The sequence below is a fragment of the Aethalodelphis obliquidens genome, unplaced genomic scaffold, assembly GCF_003676395.1.
Source record: "Aethalodelphis obliquidens isolate GAN/ISIS:26980383/991018 unplaced genomic scaffold, ASM367639v1 scaffold12, whole genome shotgun sequence".
Lineage (NCBI taxonomy): Eukaryota > Metazoa > Chordata > Mammalia > Artiodactyla > Delphinidae > Aethalodelphis > Aethalodelphis obliquidens.
The window spans coordinates 17,484,901-17,503,509 of record NW_020837956.1 but is presented as its reverse complement, the minus strand read 5'-3'; the positions used below and the strand labels follow the sequence as shown (position 1 = coordinate 17,503,509).

At 41.9% G+C, this 18,609-nt stretch overlaps 1 protein-coding gene across 10 annotated transcripts in view; it reads left to right on the top strand.

Annotated features, from left to right (window-relative positions):
- LTBP1 (latent transforming growth factor beta binding protein 1) overlaps positions 1 to 18,609 on the top strand; it is a 419,895-nt gene that overhangs the window by 143,282 nt on the left and 258,004 nt on the right. For 9 of the 10 annotated variants that reach the window (XM_027113416.1, XM_027113415.1, XM_027113421.1 and 6 more), the window contains exon 4: positions 5,863 to 6,032. In XM_027113416.1, the coding sequence (XP_026969217.1) occupies positions 5,863 to 6,032 (170 nt within the window). Of the gene's footprint in view, positions 1 to 5,862; positions 6,033 to 13,199; positions 13,309 to 18,609 lie in introns of those variants that run through there. The other variant, XM_027113425.1, reaches the window with a different exon arrangement.

The following is an 18,609-nucleotide window of genomic DNA, read 5'->3' as shown; positions in this document are numbered from 1 at the left end:
TGTGTGTGTGTGTGTGTGTGTGTGTGTGTGTGTGTGTGTGTGTGTGTGTGTGTGTGTGTGTGTGTTACTCTGCCTAGTGACCTCTTCCTAGAGGAAGGTTTTTCTTTGTCCGTCTCTGTGCACATTGTCCTTGAACTTTGCAGGAAAGAGCCTTTCTCCCTCAAATCACAGCTTGCATTTCTTATTTACTTTGGTGCATTCTGTTCTTTGAGGAGCATTCACCCACGCTTCTAAGCTACTTGAAACACAACCAGGGCACATATGACCAGTTGAATTTTGTAAAGAGAAACAGACCCTGAAAGACTGGAGGTGACTTCTCTGTGGCAACACTGTTTCCTCTCCCAGTTTTTCTTCATCCTGATTATAAACCTGAGTGCCCTAATCATAGGGGAGAGGGTTTGATCATGTCAGACCTACCTTCTGTGGGAAACGTTTTATGGCCTGTTGGAGGCTCCCTTCTGTGAGGTCCAAAGCCCTTTCCTTAAGTGGAAAGGGGCTTGGGTGTTGCCAGATCCACCCACCTGCTCTACAGGTCAAATAATGGATTTAGCAGAGATATGGAAAAATTTTGTCCATTCTCGTGCCAAAAATTGCCACTGTGAAGGCAGAAGTGTAAACAGTGTGTAACTAATCCCTTCTTTTAAGGAAAGAAGTTTTATGTAATTGTTTCCTTTCTAGTTACAAAGATAGAGGTTTACACAGATTCAAGTCTTCAGATGGCTGGCTGTACCCCTGATTTCTGGCCTGCTTCTCTCCTTTTCCGAGTGTCACCAGTAGAGCACCCATCAAGTGTTTCACCCCATGCAGTCCCACTCCTGTCACTAGTAAAGTGGCAGTGCTGAGGGGGCTTTGACCTACAACCCAACCCAGTGGCCTTTTCCAGTTGCTTGTTTCCCTGCCTTTCCTGCAGCAATTTTCAGATGGTCCTCTCTCCTTTCCATCTAGAAACTTTCTTCCACTTATCATTTCTGTATCTGTGTTCGTTTTGTTTTTATCTCCTCTTGATTTTCTTTGTGTCCCCACCACTTAAGCGCAACTAGCCTCCAAGACTGTGTGGTTCCATAGTTTTTCTGAAACATTTTTGCCTTAGAAGAATTTGGAACATCACTGTTCCTAAACTCAGGCTTTCTGTATCTGCTCCCCAGAGATCCACCCCACATTTCTATCTCTAAAACTAACATAATTATCTTCCCCACACACTCGCCCTTTTTGTCTGACTGCCTTAACTCGGCACACCTCCTTGCCTTTACTTTTCCTCTTGGACTTGAACCAAAAATACCCTTCTAGTCAACCAGGCTGGAAACCTTCATCATCACTTGACTCCGTTTCCTTTTGCTCCCCGCCACCCTTAATTTAATCCTCAAGTCCTATTACTCCTTCTGGTAGTGACCTCTGCCAGTTCTAGATTTATTCCCTTTAAATGTTGTCTAAAAACTGCTTGCCGTAGGAGATGAAGATTCAGCTCATTCATTTCACCTCTCGTTCCCCACCCTACCTCTCAAACATCATTGTTTAGTATTAAGAGTTTGTCTCTGCATACTCCACCAACACATTTAAACCTCTGTTTCCTCTTCGGTCAACCTCATCTTTCAAGGTTGTGAATGTTCTCTCATGACCCTTCATTTTGTAAGATGAGGGCAGTGGCTCTCCTCATCTTCCCTTCACTTCTCTTCTTCCTCTTCCAGAATTTTCCAACCTCCTCCAGCTAGGTATGTACATTTATATCACCTACGTTGGTCACATGGGTTGTTTCTAGCAGTTACAGCCTTCGCAATATTGTCTGTGGGTGTTCCACTCATTGCCCAGTATAGGGTGCTTGGGTTGCTCCCTCTGTGTGTCCACAGTCAACATCTCTGTGCTTTCTGAAGGAGTGTGTTCCTAGCATCAAATGGGAATGGATTCTCCCTTTTCCCATTCCGTCAACTGAGTATATATAGTCAAGTTTCTCCAAAATCTCAATCATGTTTTCCATTCTCATGACTCCCCCTTTTCTCCCTAGGATCATTCTCCTGGAGCTCCCTGTCTCCTGGTTGCCTGGCAACCTTCCTTTTAGGGGAAATATGGGAAACCAATCTTGAAGCTAGGGGATCTCCAAACATCAGAATGAGAGGGCCTTACTCTGGGGGAGTAAGTTTTGTGGTTTGTACCACATAGTTCCATTCTTTTAGAGAAGAAGACTCATTTTTTCCCTGATGGGGGTAGAAGCCTGACCCTTGGATGTTCTCTTTGCTAGAATCAGGGAGAACAGCTGCCTTCATATGTAGCCTTCTTAGTGAAGACACCAGTGTTCAGCCCTACTTCTCATTATCACCCTGTGCTTTACTTGGTTTGAGTATCCAGAACATGTCTGTGGTCTCCTGGGAAGATGGCTTCCTCTGTGCCTGTGCGATTTTTTTCGACCAGTGTCCTTAAGCTACTTTGTGACCCATTAGGAGTCAGGAAGTCATGACATCAATGTAGTAGTTCAAGACTGTCATTTAAAAAAGTGACAGGAGAGAATATTCGTGTCCTTTGCATAGTAAGGATAAATATACTATTTTGTAATAGTTAGCTGTATTTAAAAAAATATGTATGGATGTGTACTGGATCTCCATGTAAAATGTGCTTCTTACTGTAGATTGAGATAAAAGAAGTTAAAATATTTAGGTATGGCTTCCTTCCTGCTACAACAGTCAACATTTCTCAGTCTGCCCTCCTCTCTTACAGATTTGTTGAAATTTTTCCTGTATGTGTTAATGGGCTTTGTGAAACATTTTTAGTATCCTTGGTCAGTACCTGTGCCACACATCAGAAAGGATGCTGGAGCCGAGACCCTGAGGTCTCCAGCTCTGTCAAATGTGAAATTCTTACTCATGGGACTGAGTGGATATCCTGGGGAGTCCAGTGGAGTGGGGGAGGGAGGAACACTAAAGGCTTGAGACAGTAGATGTTTGTCAGAACAGAGTACTTCAATATTTTAATGACTAGTGTGGCTGTCCTATTGCATAACAGCCAAATGTCAAGTCTGGATTTTTCTTTTTTTATTCCTTACCTATAACTTTTAGGGCTTCCTTGGAAGGGAAAATATATGGGTGCCCGCAAATCCATTTTGAACCAGGGGTCCTGTAGTTTTCATTTTAATCTAATTTTCTTTAAACATTTTGGTTTTCCCTTAAAAAATTATTTATAATGCTATGACAGATCTGATTTTCACTAGCGATTGTTAAGCCTTTTTTTTTTTTTATGTAAAGGGCTGGGGGAAGAGAGGAGAAAATCCCAATTGAATGAGATTTGTTTTCTTCTTCCCTGGGAGATAGGAAACACTACATATACTTGAGTAAAAGAGAAGGAAAAGAAGAGTTAAAGAGGATATATATTTGTAAGGCTGAGAGATGGTCCAAAGTGGATATAATTGTGAAGGGTGAAATTAGAGGAAAAGGTAGATGCCAACCATGAAGGAGGAAGTGAGGAACAGAGAGTAGGATGGTGATTACACTTGATTTCTATTTGTGGAATGAGTGAGTGGACAGTTGCCTCTACTTGCCCCACATGGTGTCACTTCTTATGGCTTTGCTTCTGCATGAAGCCACGAGACAGAGTGGCCTGTCTGTTCATCTGTGTGTGTCTGTGTGTCTGTCTGTTCATCTGTGTGTGTCTGTGTGTCTTTGCGAGCACATGTGTTTATTCACATACTCGAATTGGAGGAAAGTGAAGGAGATGGAGGACGAGGAAGCACAGCTCTGTGTAGTTTCATATTTGCAATGTGTTTGTCGCTTGTAGGATAGTTATAGTAAGACGTGGGTACCATTACCAGTACTATTACCCATTTCCTTTAGTTAATGATGGCTGACGTTTGTTACTCAAGTTCTAGACCTGGTACAGCTCTCTTGTTGGTTCATTACCCTTTTGTTATGTTTAGGGAAAAGGAGCCCACACACACATGTGCTTTCAGCTCCGTTTCTTGCTGCTTCTCACTTCTGTGATTCAGAGGGGAGAGAAAGGGAGGACCTGAACTAGAAGGCAGAGCCCACGGTCACCCTTATCTGGCAGTGGTCAGAGCAGGAATTAGCTGTAGCAGCTTCAAGGTCTCTTGGAATGCCGGGCTGTCCTCTCCTGTACAGGAGTCAGCCTGTACTTCTCTCAGCAGGTCCCAGTAGTATAGTGACGGGGTTGGCCGTGTAGCTGGGGAGCGAGTTGCCCCTGAGATGAGAAGGAGGGCTTCCCCGTTCCACAAGGCTGACAGAGCAGCCTTGTGGTTCTTATCAGTCACCACCAGATGTGTCCAGCTGTTTCACTTTCTACTTCATCCCAATCAAACATACTTAAAGTTCAAACCAACACTTGCATCATCAAAACAAAAGTGTTTACAATGTTAAGCTTTAGGCTTTTAGTAACTTAAGTCAGTCATCCAGTGACTAAGAGAATGCCCTTCCACGGCATTGCGTCTGGGAAAATCTAGGCGCAAGATGTATTTTCCTAGGCTTTCCTGGGACTACAGGCTTGAAAGTAATAGGTTTAGGTCGCTGACTGGCTAAGAGGGAAGCACCCTTAATCCCAGCCTCTTCTATTGGTCTCTAGCGGTTGTCTTGTCTCACAAAATACCTCATCCATCCCCACCAGAATGAATCCGACGGGCTGGATTTATTCAAGCTGCTGCTGCTCTGGAGGAGCCGCTGTGCGGGTGCTTTTGGTGGTTGATGATTTATCTTTCTTGCTCGCCACCCGTGGTGTCTTTTCTTCCTCTTGTTCAGATAGTCCCTCATTAGGGCCAGTCTTCTGGGAAGATGGTTGACTGGGCTAAACTCATGCTAATAAGGTGCCACAAAACCCCAGCTATAGTACGGTAGTTTGGAAATACTGTTCGGTTTAGATGGCTTTAACGTGTCACAGTCAATAATATTCAAGGTTATAGCAGAGGGCAAGTTTCCTTCCAGAGGCTCAGTTTGCTGCTAAAATGGTCTGTTCCAACAATTTTAATAGCAAGTTTGCATTGTCCAGGATTAGTGGATGTATCTTCTTTATATTCCACATTGTTTGTCTTGCTTAGTGAATGATTTCAATTCTGTCCCTCAGGGAGTGATTAAATCTTGATGAAGGCTTATTTTAAAGTATACAGTACACGCAGCAGAACTGTCATAGAAGAGAAAAGGGTTCAACCAGGAGGGTGAAAACACAGTAATCGTGTTCAGGGGTCCTCAGAGGTCTTGACTCGTGTCATTGACAAAATTATGAGATTGTCATAAGTTATTATTCTTATTATTCTTAGAGACTAGTAATTATGAAACACTTAACCTAAATAGTACAGTTTTAATCATTGAGATACAGCATAAAATATTAAAATAACTGTTAACTACAATGTTATGAGTGTGTTTTTCCCCATCATCATAATTTATATTTCAAAAGATTATAAAATATTTTTCAGTTTTTGTGTGTTCAGATTTTTACAAGAATTTTTTTCTTAGCCCTGTGCAGTAGATATTCCATGATACAGAATAGGAAAGTGAAGCTCAAAGAGGTTTAATACCTTCCTGATATACATACCTGTTCATGTATGTTTTTGTCTTAAATATAACTTGCGTGTGTTGCATGAGGGCTCATGGTAGCTGTGCTTTCAGTGCTTTGATAGACTCCGTCTGTTGACGACCTGTATGTCCTTACACTTCTTGACTGGACAGGCAGAGTCCCCGTTATGCTGGAGGTTTCCAAGGGTAAGGTGTTATTATTTCTTAATATGTCATGACTACAGTATTTGAAGGAAAAAATTAGCCTTGCATGAAATTTTTATGCTCCTTTCTAAGTTTAACTGATTTCTTATTCTTTCCTTCTTAGTTGACTTTAAAAGTCCGTTATTAATTTCCTTATCCTTACTTTGTTTCTTTCCAGAGTGACACCCCTTTCCTCACAGAATGTGATGATTCATCATGGCCAGGCCCAGGAATATGTGCTCAAGCCCAAGTACTTTGCAGCTCAGAAGGTGATTTCGGGAGAGCAGTCTACTGAAGGTTCATTCCCTTTAAGATTTGGACACGATCATGTGGCAGCACCTTTTCAGTGTGAGTATGTCCTGTCAATCATCTTTCTAAGTTACAGTATCATGGTTTGGAAACACTTCGCTCTGTAGATGGCTTTAACATGTCACAGTAGATATAATTCAAGAATCATTTTTTAAAAATCCATACTGGTTCCTGAAACAACCAGACAGCAATATGGTTTCCTTCTTCAGAGGCAAGGCAGTTTTCCTGGACATTGCAGGATCTGAAGTGACTTGCCTGTAATGCTGTTTCTGCAAGATGCCTCCGTTTCCAAGATATACTTGCTCTAATTTTCTGTGCAGTTGTGTGGCTGATATGTTTACATTGATAAAATATTTTCCTTAGTGAGCTAGCCAGGATTTATTCCTTGTGAGATGTGTGCAGCATCCTGCATTACCCTCCGAGATTTACCTACAGTGGATGTTTTCATGTTAGGAGGGCAATGTTTTTAGTGTATCGGTTCCATGGTGTGGCAGGTTTTACTGAGTTTGTAAAGAGCTATTGTATCAGTGGCCAGCTTGGTTACTATCTCGCTATGGGGGAGGTTCAAGGACAAGCCCCAGCTCAGAGGGTGGGGAATGTGATGATTTGTGGGTTAAATATTACAGAGTGTCTGCTGGCAGCATCTGGAGAAAACGTTCTTCAGTGAGGCGGCAGACCGTTCAAAGGGGAGAGCGGGATGCACGCACTCCTTCCAGCAGCTTCCTGCTCTGTCTCACGTTGACGGATGGCCTGCGCCATAAGTAATGAAAGAGAATGCCAGTTGTGAGGTTGAAAAGGACTGTCTTTCACCACCCAGAGTAGTGCGGAGAGCTGAGAGAGAATTCTTACTACTGTTTGGCGCTTCAGAAGCCTGTGTCTGTATGGGCTTGATTCCTGGGGAACACCTCCACATCCCGGAATTGGCCACTTAACAAAAAGAGTAGCTAACATAAGGTATGTACATTCCACTTTTCATCTTTTGAGAAAGTTGTGCTCAGGACTTGAGGCTGGACCCCAGAGCAATAGTCTGAGGTGATTTATTGGGATGATGAGGGAACAGTGGAGAAATTGTGTAGATCATCTCCTTGCCCTTTAGAAAGGATAGCTTCCAAGTTATTTGCAAAACAATAGACATATCATCTTGTTTTTAAAGCTCCTTTGATTTCAGTGCTTAATAGCTGTTCTCTAGAAATATCCCTAAGTATGTAATATTTTTCTAATCTCTAAAAATCTAAAGAGGTACCACTATTTCCTTGAAGCTTTATATAGATCATATTTTATAGAAGCTCTCCAAAATTAGAATGTGATGGGAAGAGTTTTTGAAAGCTTATGATCATACTGATAAAAGAATTCTGAATTTCATGGAGGTGTCAGGAAAAGATGGTTTGGGAATCTCTGGTATTAAGACTGGAGACTAGTTTAATTTGCCTGAGTATCATCTAGAGCAAGGGTCTGCAAATTTTTTCTTAAAGGACCAGATAATAAATATTTTAGGCATTGGGAGCCAAGATACAAATTGTGTGCATAACTATTTAAAATGTAGACATTTAAAAATGTAAGAACTCTTAGCTAGTAGGTTGTTTAGAAAAAAAAAAGTCAGGTAGCTGGCTGGATTTGGCCCATGGGCTGTAGTTTGCCAACTGGTAATCTAGAGACTTAGTTTCTCAATCTACTAAAAAGACAACCTATGGAATGGGAGAAAATATTTGCAAATGATGCGACTGACAAGGGGTTAATATTTAAAATATACAAACAGCTCATACAACTCAGTATCAAAAAAGAAAAAACAACAACCACCCAATCTAGAAAGGGGCAGAAGACTTGAATAGACATTTTTACAAAGAAGGCATACAGATGGCTAACAGACACATGAAAAGATGCTTAACATCTCTATAAGAGAAATGCAAATCAAAACTACAATGACGTATCACCTCACACCTGTCAGAATGGCCATCATCAAAAAGTCTACAAATAACAAGTGTCGGAGAGGATGTGGAGAAAAGGGAACCCTTGTACACTGAGGATGGGAATATAAATTGGTGCAACCACTGTGGAAAACAGTATGGGGGTTCCTCAAAAAAGTGAAGATAGAGCAACCATAAGATCTAGCAATTCCTCCATATGATCTAGCAGTTCCACTCTTGGGTATGTATCTGGAAAAAATGAAAACACTACTTTGAAAAAATACATGTGCCCCAGTGTTCAGTGCAGCACTACTTACAATAGCCAAGATATGGAAGCAAACCAAGTGCCCATCAACAGGTGTTTGGATTAAGATATGGTGTGTGTATATAAACAATGGAATATTACTCAGCCATAAAAAAGAATGAAATACTGCCATTTGCAGCAATGTGGATGGACCCAGAGAATATTATGCTTAGTAAAATACGCTGGGCAAAGACAGATGCTGTATAATATCACCTATATGTGGAATCTAAAAGATAATACGAATGTATATACGAAACAGACTCAGAAGGGGGGGGGAAATTAGGGGTATGGGTTTAATAGATACAAACTACTATATGTAAAATACATAAGCAACAAAGATATACGTATAACACGGGGAATTATACCCATTGTCTTGTAATAACCTATAATGGAATATAATCTGCAAAAATGCTGAATTAGTATGTTGTATACCTGAAACTAACACAGTATTGTAAATCAGCCATGCTTCAATTGAAAAAAATCAATCTGCTGAAAATATATAGATTTTGGACCTGATTGACTGGTGCCTGAAACAGGACAATTAAACCAAAAGATGCTCTAGAGGCCCTGTGTGTAAGCAACTGTTCTTCAGTGTCGCTGTTCCCAGCAACCCCCCCCTCCTCCCCATGATGATTCGCAGACGTAGCTCCACTTGGTTTGGAGGCAGCCAGAAAAGCATGAACTACCAGGAAACCAGTTGTGTTAGATAAGTCTAGTTTCCTTTAATGTTAGTGTGACATGCCACACAGCGCTGGGGAGAGTAATGGATGTTACTCCTGGTTGTTTATAGAAAGCCTTTTGATACTGATGGAAATAACATTTTCACTGGTTGACCCATTAATGGCCATGCGGCTGGACTGAATTGCATGAATCACCGTGAGTTCCTCAAACATAGAGTTACTCTATGACCCAGCAGTTCCACTCCTAAGTATATACTCAAGAGAAGTGAAAACGTGTGTACACAAAAACGTATGTACAAATGTTCATAGCAGTGTTATTCACAATAGCCAAAAAGTGAGAACAACCAAACTGCCCATCAACTGATAGTAGATAAACAAAACGTGGTATATCTTGCCATTGGCTGTTCAGCCACAAAAAGGAATGAAATATGATACATGCCACAACGTGAATGAACCTTGAAAGCATACTGAATGAGTCCAGGTACAAAAGAATCCAGATCACATATGATTCCATTTTTATATGAAATGTCTAGAACAGGCAAATTATATGTAATATCCATGCAGACAGATAGTAGATTAGTGGTTGCTGGGGGCTGGGGAGAGCAGGAATGGGGTGTGACCATTGATGGGTAAGGAGTTTCTTTTGGGCTGATGAAAGTGTTCTGGAATTAAATGGTTATCATGGTTGCACAAAGTGTGAATATGGTAAAGCCCTGTTATGTTAAAAATAACACAAAAATACTTAAAAATTATTTCCAAAAAAGTAGTTATAAAAATTTCAAGGAATGGAGGGCACTGGTTCTCTCAGAAGTGCTAAGAATGGTGTTGGGTAGAGGGGATCTGCTTCATCCAGTACCTCCTTCGGTAATTTGTAGGAAAGATTTGACTATGTAAACCAAATTCTGTTGTGGTTGGTTTAGTAGTGTTTTTAACCTAGAGGGAGGGAAGTTGAAATGACATGATGATAACATTTAAAGGCAATCTTACAAAAACAGTCAGTTCAGATTATCTTAGTGTCTGCTCAGGAGCAGACCCAAATATCTCTCTCACACCTAAAGAGATTATTTCAACACAATGCACTAGAAAAAGATCTTGCTTGAGGGTAATAAGTATCCATTCCAGACTATCTGCTGTTGTGCTGAAAATACCATGGGGTGCTTGATGATATTAAAACCAGAAAATAACATTTCTGTTTTGGTCCATGGTGGAAGGATTTTGTTATCATCAGGGTTAATAATGGAGAGCTTCCTAAGGTAGAGTGTGGAGTTCCTTATAAAGGAGAGCTTTAGGATGTAGCTGAAAAGCTCCCTAGACTACTGATTTGCGGCATTATGCAAAGAGTCCGAGAGCTAAGAAATTGGAGAATCTCTGATTTGAATATTCACCTGCTCCACTTTTTTTTTCTATTACCTCAGTTTAATATTTGGAAATTTTTAGAAATGTAAACTTTTATAATTGGATTTCTCATTGCTAATTCCAGTGGTTTTCCTCTCAAGGTGGACTTAGCTTTTAAAAAGGTTAATTATATTTTAAAGTTGTCTATTGAAATCTTACTTCAGATTCAACAAAGCCAAAATCTTAAATTTTAGGAAAGGCAGACACCATCTTTTATATACTACCTTTCTAAAGTTTCTAAAATTGATACAAGTCAGACTCTTAAAAGAGTTGCTAATTTATCTCCTGATGTGCTGAGAGACATGAGAGAGTGATTGATTATTGGCATTGAGAAAATATGATACTGTTCAGTTATAAAAAGTTAGGAGAAGCCCACTTTTAATTTTTACTTAACTTGTTAAACATAAGCTTTCTGCTTAGGTAAACACCCATAATGGTGCAGGAAACACATACACAGCCCCATTAGGCCGCTTCTGACAGAAGAAAACCTTATCGTGCCTGCACTGGGACCCCAGGAAACATCTTAGCCCTGGATCCTGTGGTCTGTGCTGACCCCTCCCATTCCTTGCAACAGGCCAGTCGACTCAGCTTCTGCTCCCACCCTCACCGCCCCCACATGAGTCACGGGCTGACTGGAATTCCTGGCTCCCCCATTTGAAGATACAATAGCCCTCCTCAGCAGGTCTTAGGTCTGAGAGGGAAGCAAAGAGTCCATTGAGCAACTTTGCTGCCCAAATCCCTGCAGCCCAGTTCTGGCCTGACCGCAGTCCATGTTCCCATACTCTGAAGAGCACGGGCCCTTTGGGCACACGAGCCTTCCTCTTTTAGCGACACTGTGGTTGAATGTGCTAGCATTAGCCTTCAGGCTGTGTTCACACTGCCACCAAGAAGCATAAGACATGAAAGTATCTCAGGGTTTGATGGCAAGTGTTATATCTCCCCAGGAAAGAAAGTTCATGTGTCTGGAGTACAGATTTTCTGTGGTTGCAGACTGATAGAGCGAAGATGTTGCCATTAAAACTGCATCTTCCTGGTTGTCCTGAGAGAAGAGAGTAGTTCTGCAGAAGGTTAGAGGACACATCCAAGATTTTTGCTTTAGCAAAACAAATCTGAAGTTTAAAGGATAGGCAGGCAGTGTTTGGCTTGGGCTGTTGTGCTTATGCCAGCCATTTCAAGTAGGTGGGCAGGAATACTCATTAAAGGCTCAGAGGCACAGTGCTAGTAACAGAATCTTCACAGGGAGGGAGTCTGTGGTGTAGTTCAGAGCACCCACCATAGACGGAAGTTGGCTTTAAGGAAGACCAGATTCATCCTCCACTTACCAGGCCTTTGCCAAAAGGGAGAAACCATGGAGTGGCAACTAGATGAAGGCAAATGTAGATGTAATAAGTACAGATGAGAAGACTTGGAACGAGATTCTTAAGTGCAGGATGAATTTGCAATATGGATGCCTCCAGAGGAAGAACAGTTGGAAAATGCGGGTGAGGAAGAGTCTGGTCCTGAGAACCACCCTCACCTCATTGGGGTGTTGAAGTTTAAGATATGAGTGATAGGAAGATCGTGTGAAGAGAGAAAAGGGAAGGGGAAATCAAGTGTGCTGGCAATCCCAGTTCTCTGAGATGCCCTCTCTGTTAGTTCCTGATTGGTTGGGAGCCCCACTAGGGCAAAGCTTTGCAGACGGACAAACTGGGCACTTTGGAGGAAGGAGAATTCCGTAGGCTTAACATTCTTCAGCACTCGAAATCCTCCCCTGCACGGAGACTACCCTTAGCTTGTCATGTGCAGGTAAGTGTCTCGAGGGAATGGCTCCACGCCAATACAACAAGTACGAAGTGACAGTGGAAGCTGTACCAGCCAGAAACGATCTTACATGAAGCTGATGCAAACTAACAAATGATTTAGCATTTAAAAAGGATACTAGGGGGCTTCCCTGGTGGCGCAGTGGTTGGGAGTCTGCCTGCCGATGCAGGGGACACGGGTTCGTGCCCCGGTCCGGGAGGATCCCATATGCCGCACAGCGGCTGGGCCCGTGAGCCATGGCCACTGAGCCTGCACGTCCGGAGCCTGTGCTCCGCAGCGGGAGAGGCCACAACAGTGAGAGGCCCGTGTACCCCCCAAAAAAGGAAAAAAATAAAAAGGATACTAGGTGTGAAAACATACTGCCTGGAGGAAGGGTTGATAGTAAAGCTCTGTGCCTTTTCCCTTGTAAAATCAGCAAGTTCCTGGAGCTGCTTGGTCATCCCCACACAGTGTTGTTTGGGAATCAGGAGCATTGAGCCAGTTTCCCAGCCATGTGGCTATGTGGATCTTAGCACTAAGATGGCCAGAAGAAAATCACCCAGTCTTCAATAATTTCTGGTAAAATCCTTGTTGGCCTTAAAAGCCTAGACAGCAGAGCATCTGCATACTGGCTATAAAAATTGCTTGAGAAAAGCCTTCTGGTGGATGTGGGTGAACACCAAGGTTTTTGCTGAGTTTGATGTCCTTAGGAATTCAGGTTCCTTTGAAGGACAGAGTATTACCTATTACAGAAGTTGTTCCATGTGTGGTCTTGCTGTGGCCGCCGTGCCTCAGTTGGAGGGGCGAGGGCAGGTGGTTTATTTCATCCAGGGGTTATTTGGTCATATCCCAGTCCTGGAAGGTATGTGGATGTGAACTTCTCATTGCCTGATTACTCACGCACAGTTCAAGATAGCTGGGCAGTGGTAGGCATGGACTGATGATAAACGCTGCCAAGAAGCTTATCCAGCAATGTGAAAACAGTGGAGGAAAACCTAGAGTGAGAGCATTATGTAACCTAAATTCCCCAGTGGGCAGCTTTCCGTGCCAGAGAAAGAGACTTTAAACCCAAAGGGCCCAAGGTTTCATAACAAGCCAATCCAAGGATATTTCTGGGTGTTGAGACCGAGTTCAAGATATTGAGAAACACTGTGGCTCCAGAATATTCTGTGACCAAACTGTGATATTTCTAAGGAAAAATAAAACACATGAATTCACAGTTTGCCTGAGGGAAACTACAGTGCAACGTTTTGGTAAGAGAAAACTTGAATTTGAAAAAAGATGGTGCCTACTCAGCCTCAGGATTTATTTACCAGAAACTGAGGGCGTGACTTGCTTTTTCTTCTAAATGGGAAAATAGCTTCTAGAAAATTAATCATCGTTAGAGTTGAAATGATACTTTTGATACAAAAGTTCTGCTTATGAGGTGTTATAAAAGGAATTAAAGTAGAATGCTTTGTCTTCTTGTGGGTCAGTCTCCTTATAGAAAGGTCCTCTTAGCATTGAAAATGATGGCCTTGTGGTGAATCTGTACCCACTTTGTGGAGGTAAAGACCTCAGTACCTTCTTTGTGTTTTTGTATGACATTTCTTAAAGAAGTTTTTGTGTTGTGATTATCTACAATTTTAGTTGTGCATTATTTTTCAATATTGACTTAGTATTAGCGTCTTATGAAATTGTACTTCAGCTGAAAGCCAGCTGTCCTTGTTCTCCCTTGCTCCTCGCATACGAAGGTAGTAGAAATTAATACATGGCAGGAGTAGGAGGAAAACCTTTCTTCCCTAGAAGGTAATCGCAACATGGTTCTATGTGAGTAATTCTTCTGGCAGGCAAACTTTAAATAATGAAATATGTGTATATACACATAAACACACAAATATATTCAATCAAATACATAAATGTGTATTATTTAAAAATTTACTTTTTTGGAGCTCCTTATAGTATCCATATAGCAAGTATCCATTAAAAAAGTTTTCTTGTAGCCCTAACTGTGCTTCACAAGTTTCTCTCAAGGTACCAGTTTAACTAAATGAAAACATTTTAGGTAGGCAGTGGTGGCTCTTGTAAAAAAATCATAGATATTTTAAAATCCTTGTATCCTAGAAACAGATTTGGAAAGCTTTGCTGAAAGCAAGCGAGCATCGTAGAGCAGGTGAGAGGGTGTTAGTCATAGTTTCTTTTGGTTGATGGCCTCTGGGCTTCTTATGGGGGATCGAGCACTCTCCTTTAACAATGTCTGGAACCCCACACACCAGGCAGCTGCGCCGCTTGTTTTAATGATCACCATTTAACGGCTGCAGGTGCATCTCAGGATCGCTCTTTCCCCAGCAGGAATGATACTGATGAAATGAATCAGAATCTCTCTTAAGGTGTTTGTAAGTTAGAGCTAAGCAGTACACAACTGTAACAAAAGTGAAACACCAGCAGAAGCAGCCAGAGAGAAGCTTTCTATCTCATTAATGTTGTATATAAGAATGAAGTTCATCAGCCTTTTCTGAAAAGCACTGGGGACAGGGTAACATATAATGGGGTGCTACAAGTACTGTGGATTCCCAACATCATCTTTGCAGTTACTGAAATGTGCCCTAGTCTCCATGAGGGCTGGCTATCCCTGGATCTTCTTGGGGCTTATCTCCCTTATTGCTTCACACAGCTTTACCATACCATTCCATCACTCCAGATAACATGTACCCCTCACATTGTGTTGTGGACAGAGACTCTGGCTAACACATGTTCTATTTGTAGCCTTCCCTCTAACAGCTGCCTGTCCTGACATCGTACCCTTCCCTCTAACAGCTGCCTGTCCTGACACCTCAGAGCATCAAACATTGGGGTGGGCTTGTGATGGATAGAGGAGTGGATGGGTCAGTTCTGTCATTTCCTCACAACTACTGAAACGCCTAAAGAATTGTTCTGCCTGGCCTGGTTTCAGTAGGACCTGATGTGTTACCGCATTTATGTCTGAGCAGCCATTGGGATTTTTAACAGAAGCATTCTTGGGTCTCAGGGATTCCTGCTCATATGGAATGGAGAATGTCCAGTTTAGAGTTTGGTAGTGAGTGCGGATAGCAACACTTTCAGTAACACTTCCGAAATCCCATTATACCTTTTATTCGTTCATCATTATTTTTGGTTTGGGTTTTCAGGCAACCACAAAGCGGGGGACGCGGAGTGTGTATAAATTCATAGCAGACATTCTCTGCCATGTCTTGAACCTGGAAATATAGCGAAGTTAGAGGCGTCTTTTAAAGGAGTTTAAAAATACTCTTAGCAGAGAAAGTGATTCATGATGTTTCTTGTCAGAGATCCCAGTTTCCAAACCACACCTTAATATACCTCAAGAACATACAATACATATTTTAAAAACCTGCTCTTGGTGTTGTAAATTATATTCATGTCTCTGAAGATCAGGAAATTTGGACATAGGCTCATTTATATTCTCCAAAGACACTGTGGATTCAATTCTGGTCTTTCTCCTCATCTATTTAGCACTTACCATATGCCAGCCACAGTGCTAATTGCTGCATATGCATTAATTCAATATGTTACATTGTAATATTAGTACATTATTAGTCTCTTTTTTTTTTTTGGCGGTACGCGGGCCGCTCACGGTTGTGGCCTCTCCTGTTGCGGAGCACAGGCTCCGGACGCGCAGGCTCAGCGGCCATGGCTCATGGGCCCAGCCGCTCCGCGGCATGTGGGATCTTCCCGGACTGGGGCATGATCCCGTGTCCCCTGCATCGGCAGGCGGACTCTCAACCACTGCGCCACCAAGGAAGCCCTATTATTCTTTTTTTGAAATAAGTTTATTTATTTAATTTTTGGCCGCACTGGGTCTTTGTTGCTGCACATGGGCTTTCTTTAGTTGCGATGCGTGGGCCTCTCATTGCAGTGGCTTCTCTTGTTGCGGAGCATGGGCTCTAGGCGCGCAGGCTTCAGTTGTTGTGGCACATGGGCTCAGTAGCTGTGGCTCGCGGGCTCTAGAGTGCAGGCTCAGTAGTTGTGGCGCACGGGTTTCGTTGCTCTGCGGCATGTGGGATCTTCCCAGACCAGGGCTTGAACCCGTGTCCCCTTCCTTGGCAGGTGGATTCTTAGCCACTGCGCTGCCAGGGAAGCCCATTAGAACGTTTTTTGACTGTTTAAACTGTTACCCTACGTGTTATGCATGTATTTGTTAGGAAGCAAAAATACAACAAGGTATAAATTGCCAAAGCAAAACTTGTTCATTGAAAAGTTTGCTACTTTAGCTCTTCGTGTAAGTTACTTTCAGGTGAGTCCAAAGTCAAAATTTGACTATATTTTAAAAAATTGTCAACTGTATTATATGTAGGACTTTAATGACCATGACACATTTAAAAAATTATCTGAATATAGAGCTTCTGGGAAGAATTTTTTTAACAGAAATAATCCAAATGCAAAATAAACCTTTCTAATCAGTGGGTTCCTATTGCCGTTTGAGATCCATTTCTATAGCTTTCAAACAGAATGAAGCAATCAGATCTTACCTGGAAATTGTGTCAGAACCAAAGTCCACAGTAGAATTTTACTTTCTTCTAGAGTTTTTAGTAGTAATTATGATCATAAAAGAAAACATTTCGAGGTGAGATTTCCCCACGTTTAGAAGCTCTTGTGTGTTCTGCTCTGTCATTTATCTTGGAGTAAGTGTTGCTGCTTATTTGAGTTTTTCCTCTAAGAGCTGACTGTATGTAATGAGAACCTCTTGAATTTGCGTATTTACCAGCTTATGAGTCATATCCGTACGAATTATTTCATATGGCCCCTGCCACAGCCTTGTGAGGTAATGGGTTGGATGGCTTTATTCTGCATGTCTTTGTTCTACTCTTGACTGCAGGATTGGGAGGGTGGAGCCAGAGCGTGGTTTTACTGTATCCCATCTTGTTGAACCTCTATCCGTTTCTTGGACAAATGAAACTCTTAACACTTATTCCATAAGACTGTTTGTTGTAAGAATGAAGTGAGATGGCATGTGACACCTCACATGCTGCCAGACACGTAGTCTGTGCTCCGTCTCTGTTAATTTCCCTCCTTCATCCTGACCTTCCCATATGTGATGCATCTTCATTTCTCTCCTTCATCCCAACCTTTCCAAGTGCCTCGTGTCGTGTAATTTTCAAAGTACTGCTCATTAAAAGTGTGGGTGAGGCGCTGGGGTTTTGATGGAAGAGAGGGCTTGCACTGAACTCCCAGCTTCTACCATTTCCTAACAAAATGACCTTGGTCAAGTTTCTGATGAATGTCTGTGTAGTTTCCTAGTCTGTGAAATGGCTGTGAGTGTAACTTACACGGCCATGGTATGTATTTGAGCTTTGTAGCTTAGTAAGCGCCCAGTACATGTTTCATGAGTCCATCAGTCACGCAGACAGTGCTCTGTACATTTAGAAAGGCCCATATATACTCTTTCTATGTTCTCAGAATCTAGGCAAAAAAAGAAGTGGAGAAGGGTGTGTGTGTTTATATTATCTATTGCCTTGTAACCGAGCATTCCGAACCTTAGTGGTTTAAAGCAACAAGCAATATCTTACAGTTTCTGTGGGTCAGGAATTGGGAATTACCTTAGCTGATTGGTTCTGGCTCAGGTTCTTTTATGAAGTTTCAGTCAGGGTATCAGGGAAGGGCAGCAGTCATCTGAAGGCTTGCCTGGGGCTGGAAGATCTGCTTTCGGGATTGCTCAATCACGTGGTGATTGGCAGGAAGCTTCAGTTCTTTGTTGCTTGGGCCTCTCCATAGACTCCTCAAGTATTCTCACAGCATGGGAGCTGGCTTCCCTCAGAATGAGTGATCCAGGAAAGAGAGCAGGATGGGAACTGCAGTGCAGTGCCTTTTATGATCTAGGCTCCGAAGTCACAAACTATCACTCTGCTTTATTCTGTTCTTTAGACACGAGTCGCTAAGACCAGTCCGGGCTCAAGGGGAGGGGAACTGGACATCATCTCCTGAAGAAAGACATAGCAAAGAATTCGTGGACACGTTTTAAAACCATCACTGTTCAACAGGAGAGGCATTAACTTGATGAGAGTCAAAAGGGAAAAGTTGAAAATGAGTAACCTAAAAAGAATTAGCTGACAGCTGAAAAACTTAAAATGTGTAATTACACATCAGTAATTCATTTTTTATTGGCAACTAATCATTTTTCAATTTTATTTATGACATGATACTGGACCGTATTTAGATATAATATGACGACTTTGAGAAAAGCGATATTTAGGCTGAAATCTTGCCTAATGGTGAGATCTATTGAATTTGGCAGTAATCCCTTGGGGAGAGTAGCTGGGGCCATTTGATGGAGTCATTTAAAAACTGAGCCAGGGAGAAATTTGTGCTGGGGAAAAAAGAACTGACAGAATTGGTGTTCTGCAAGCATAGATATATCTGATTCTATAATTCTAAATTACTTTAGAGATTTAAGAAACGCCAGTTTTCTTCTATTATAACTAATAGCTTCAACAGTTTTTTCTTTCAGTTGAATCCATCAAACTTTGGAGGAGTTTTGATAGTTGTACAAATATTCCTACGTTCAGCTTCCTTAGTGCTTC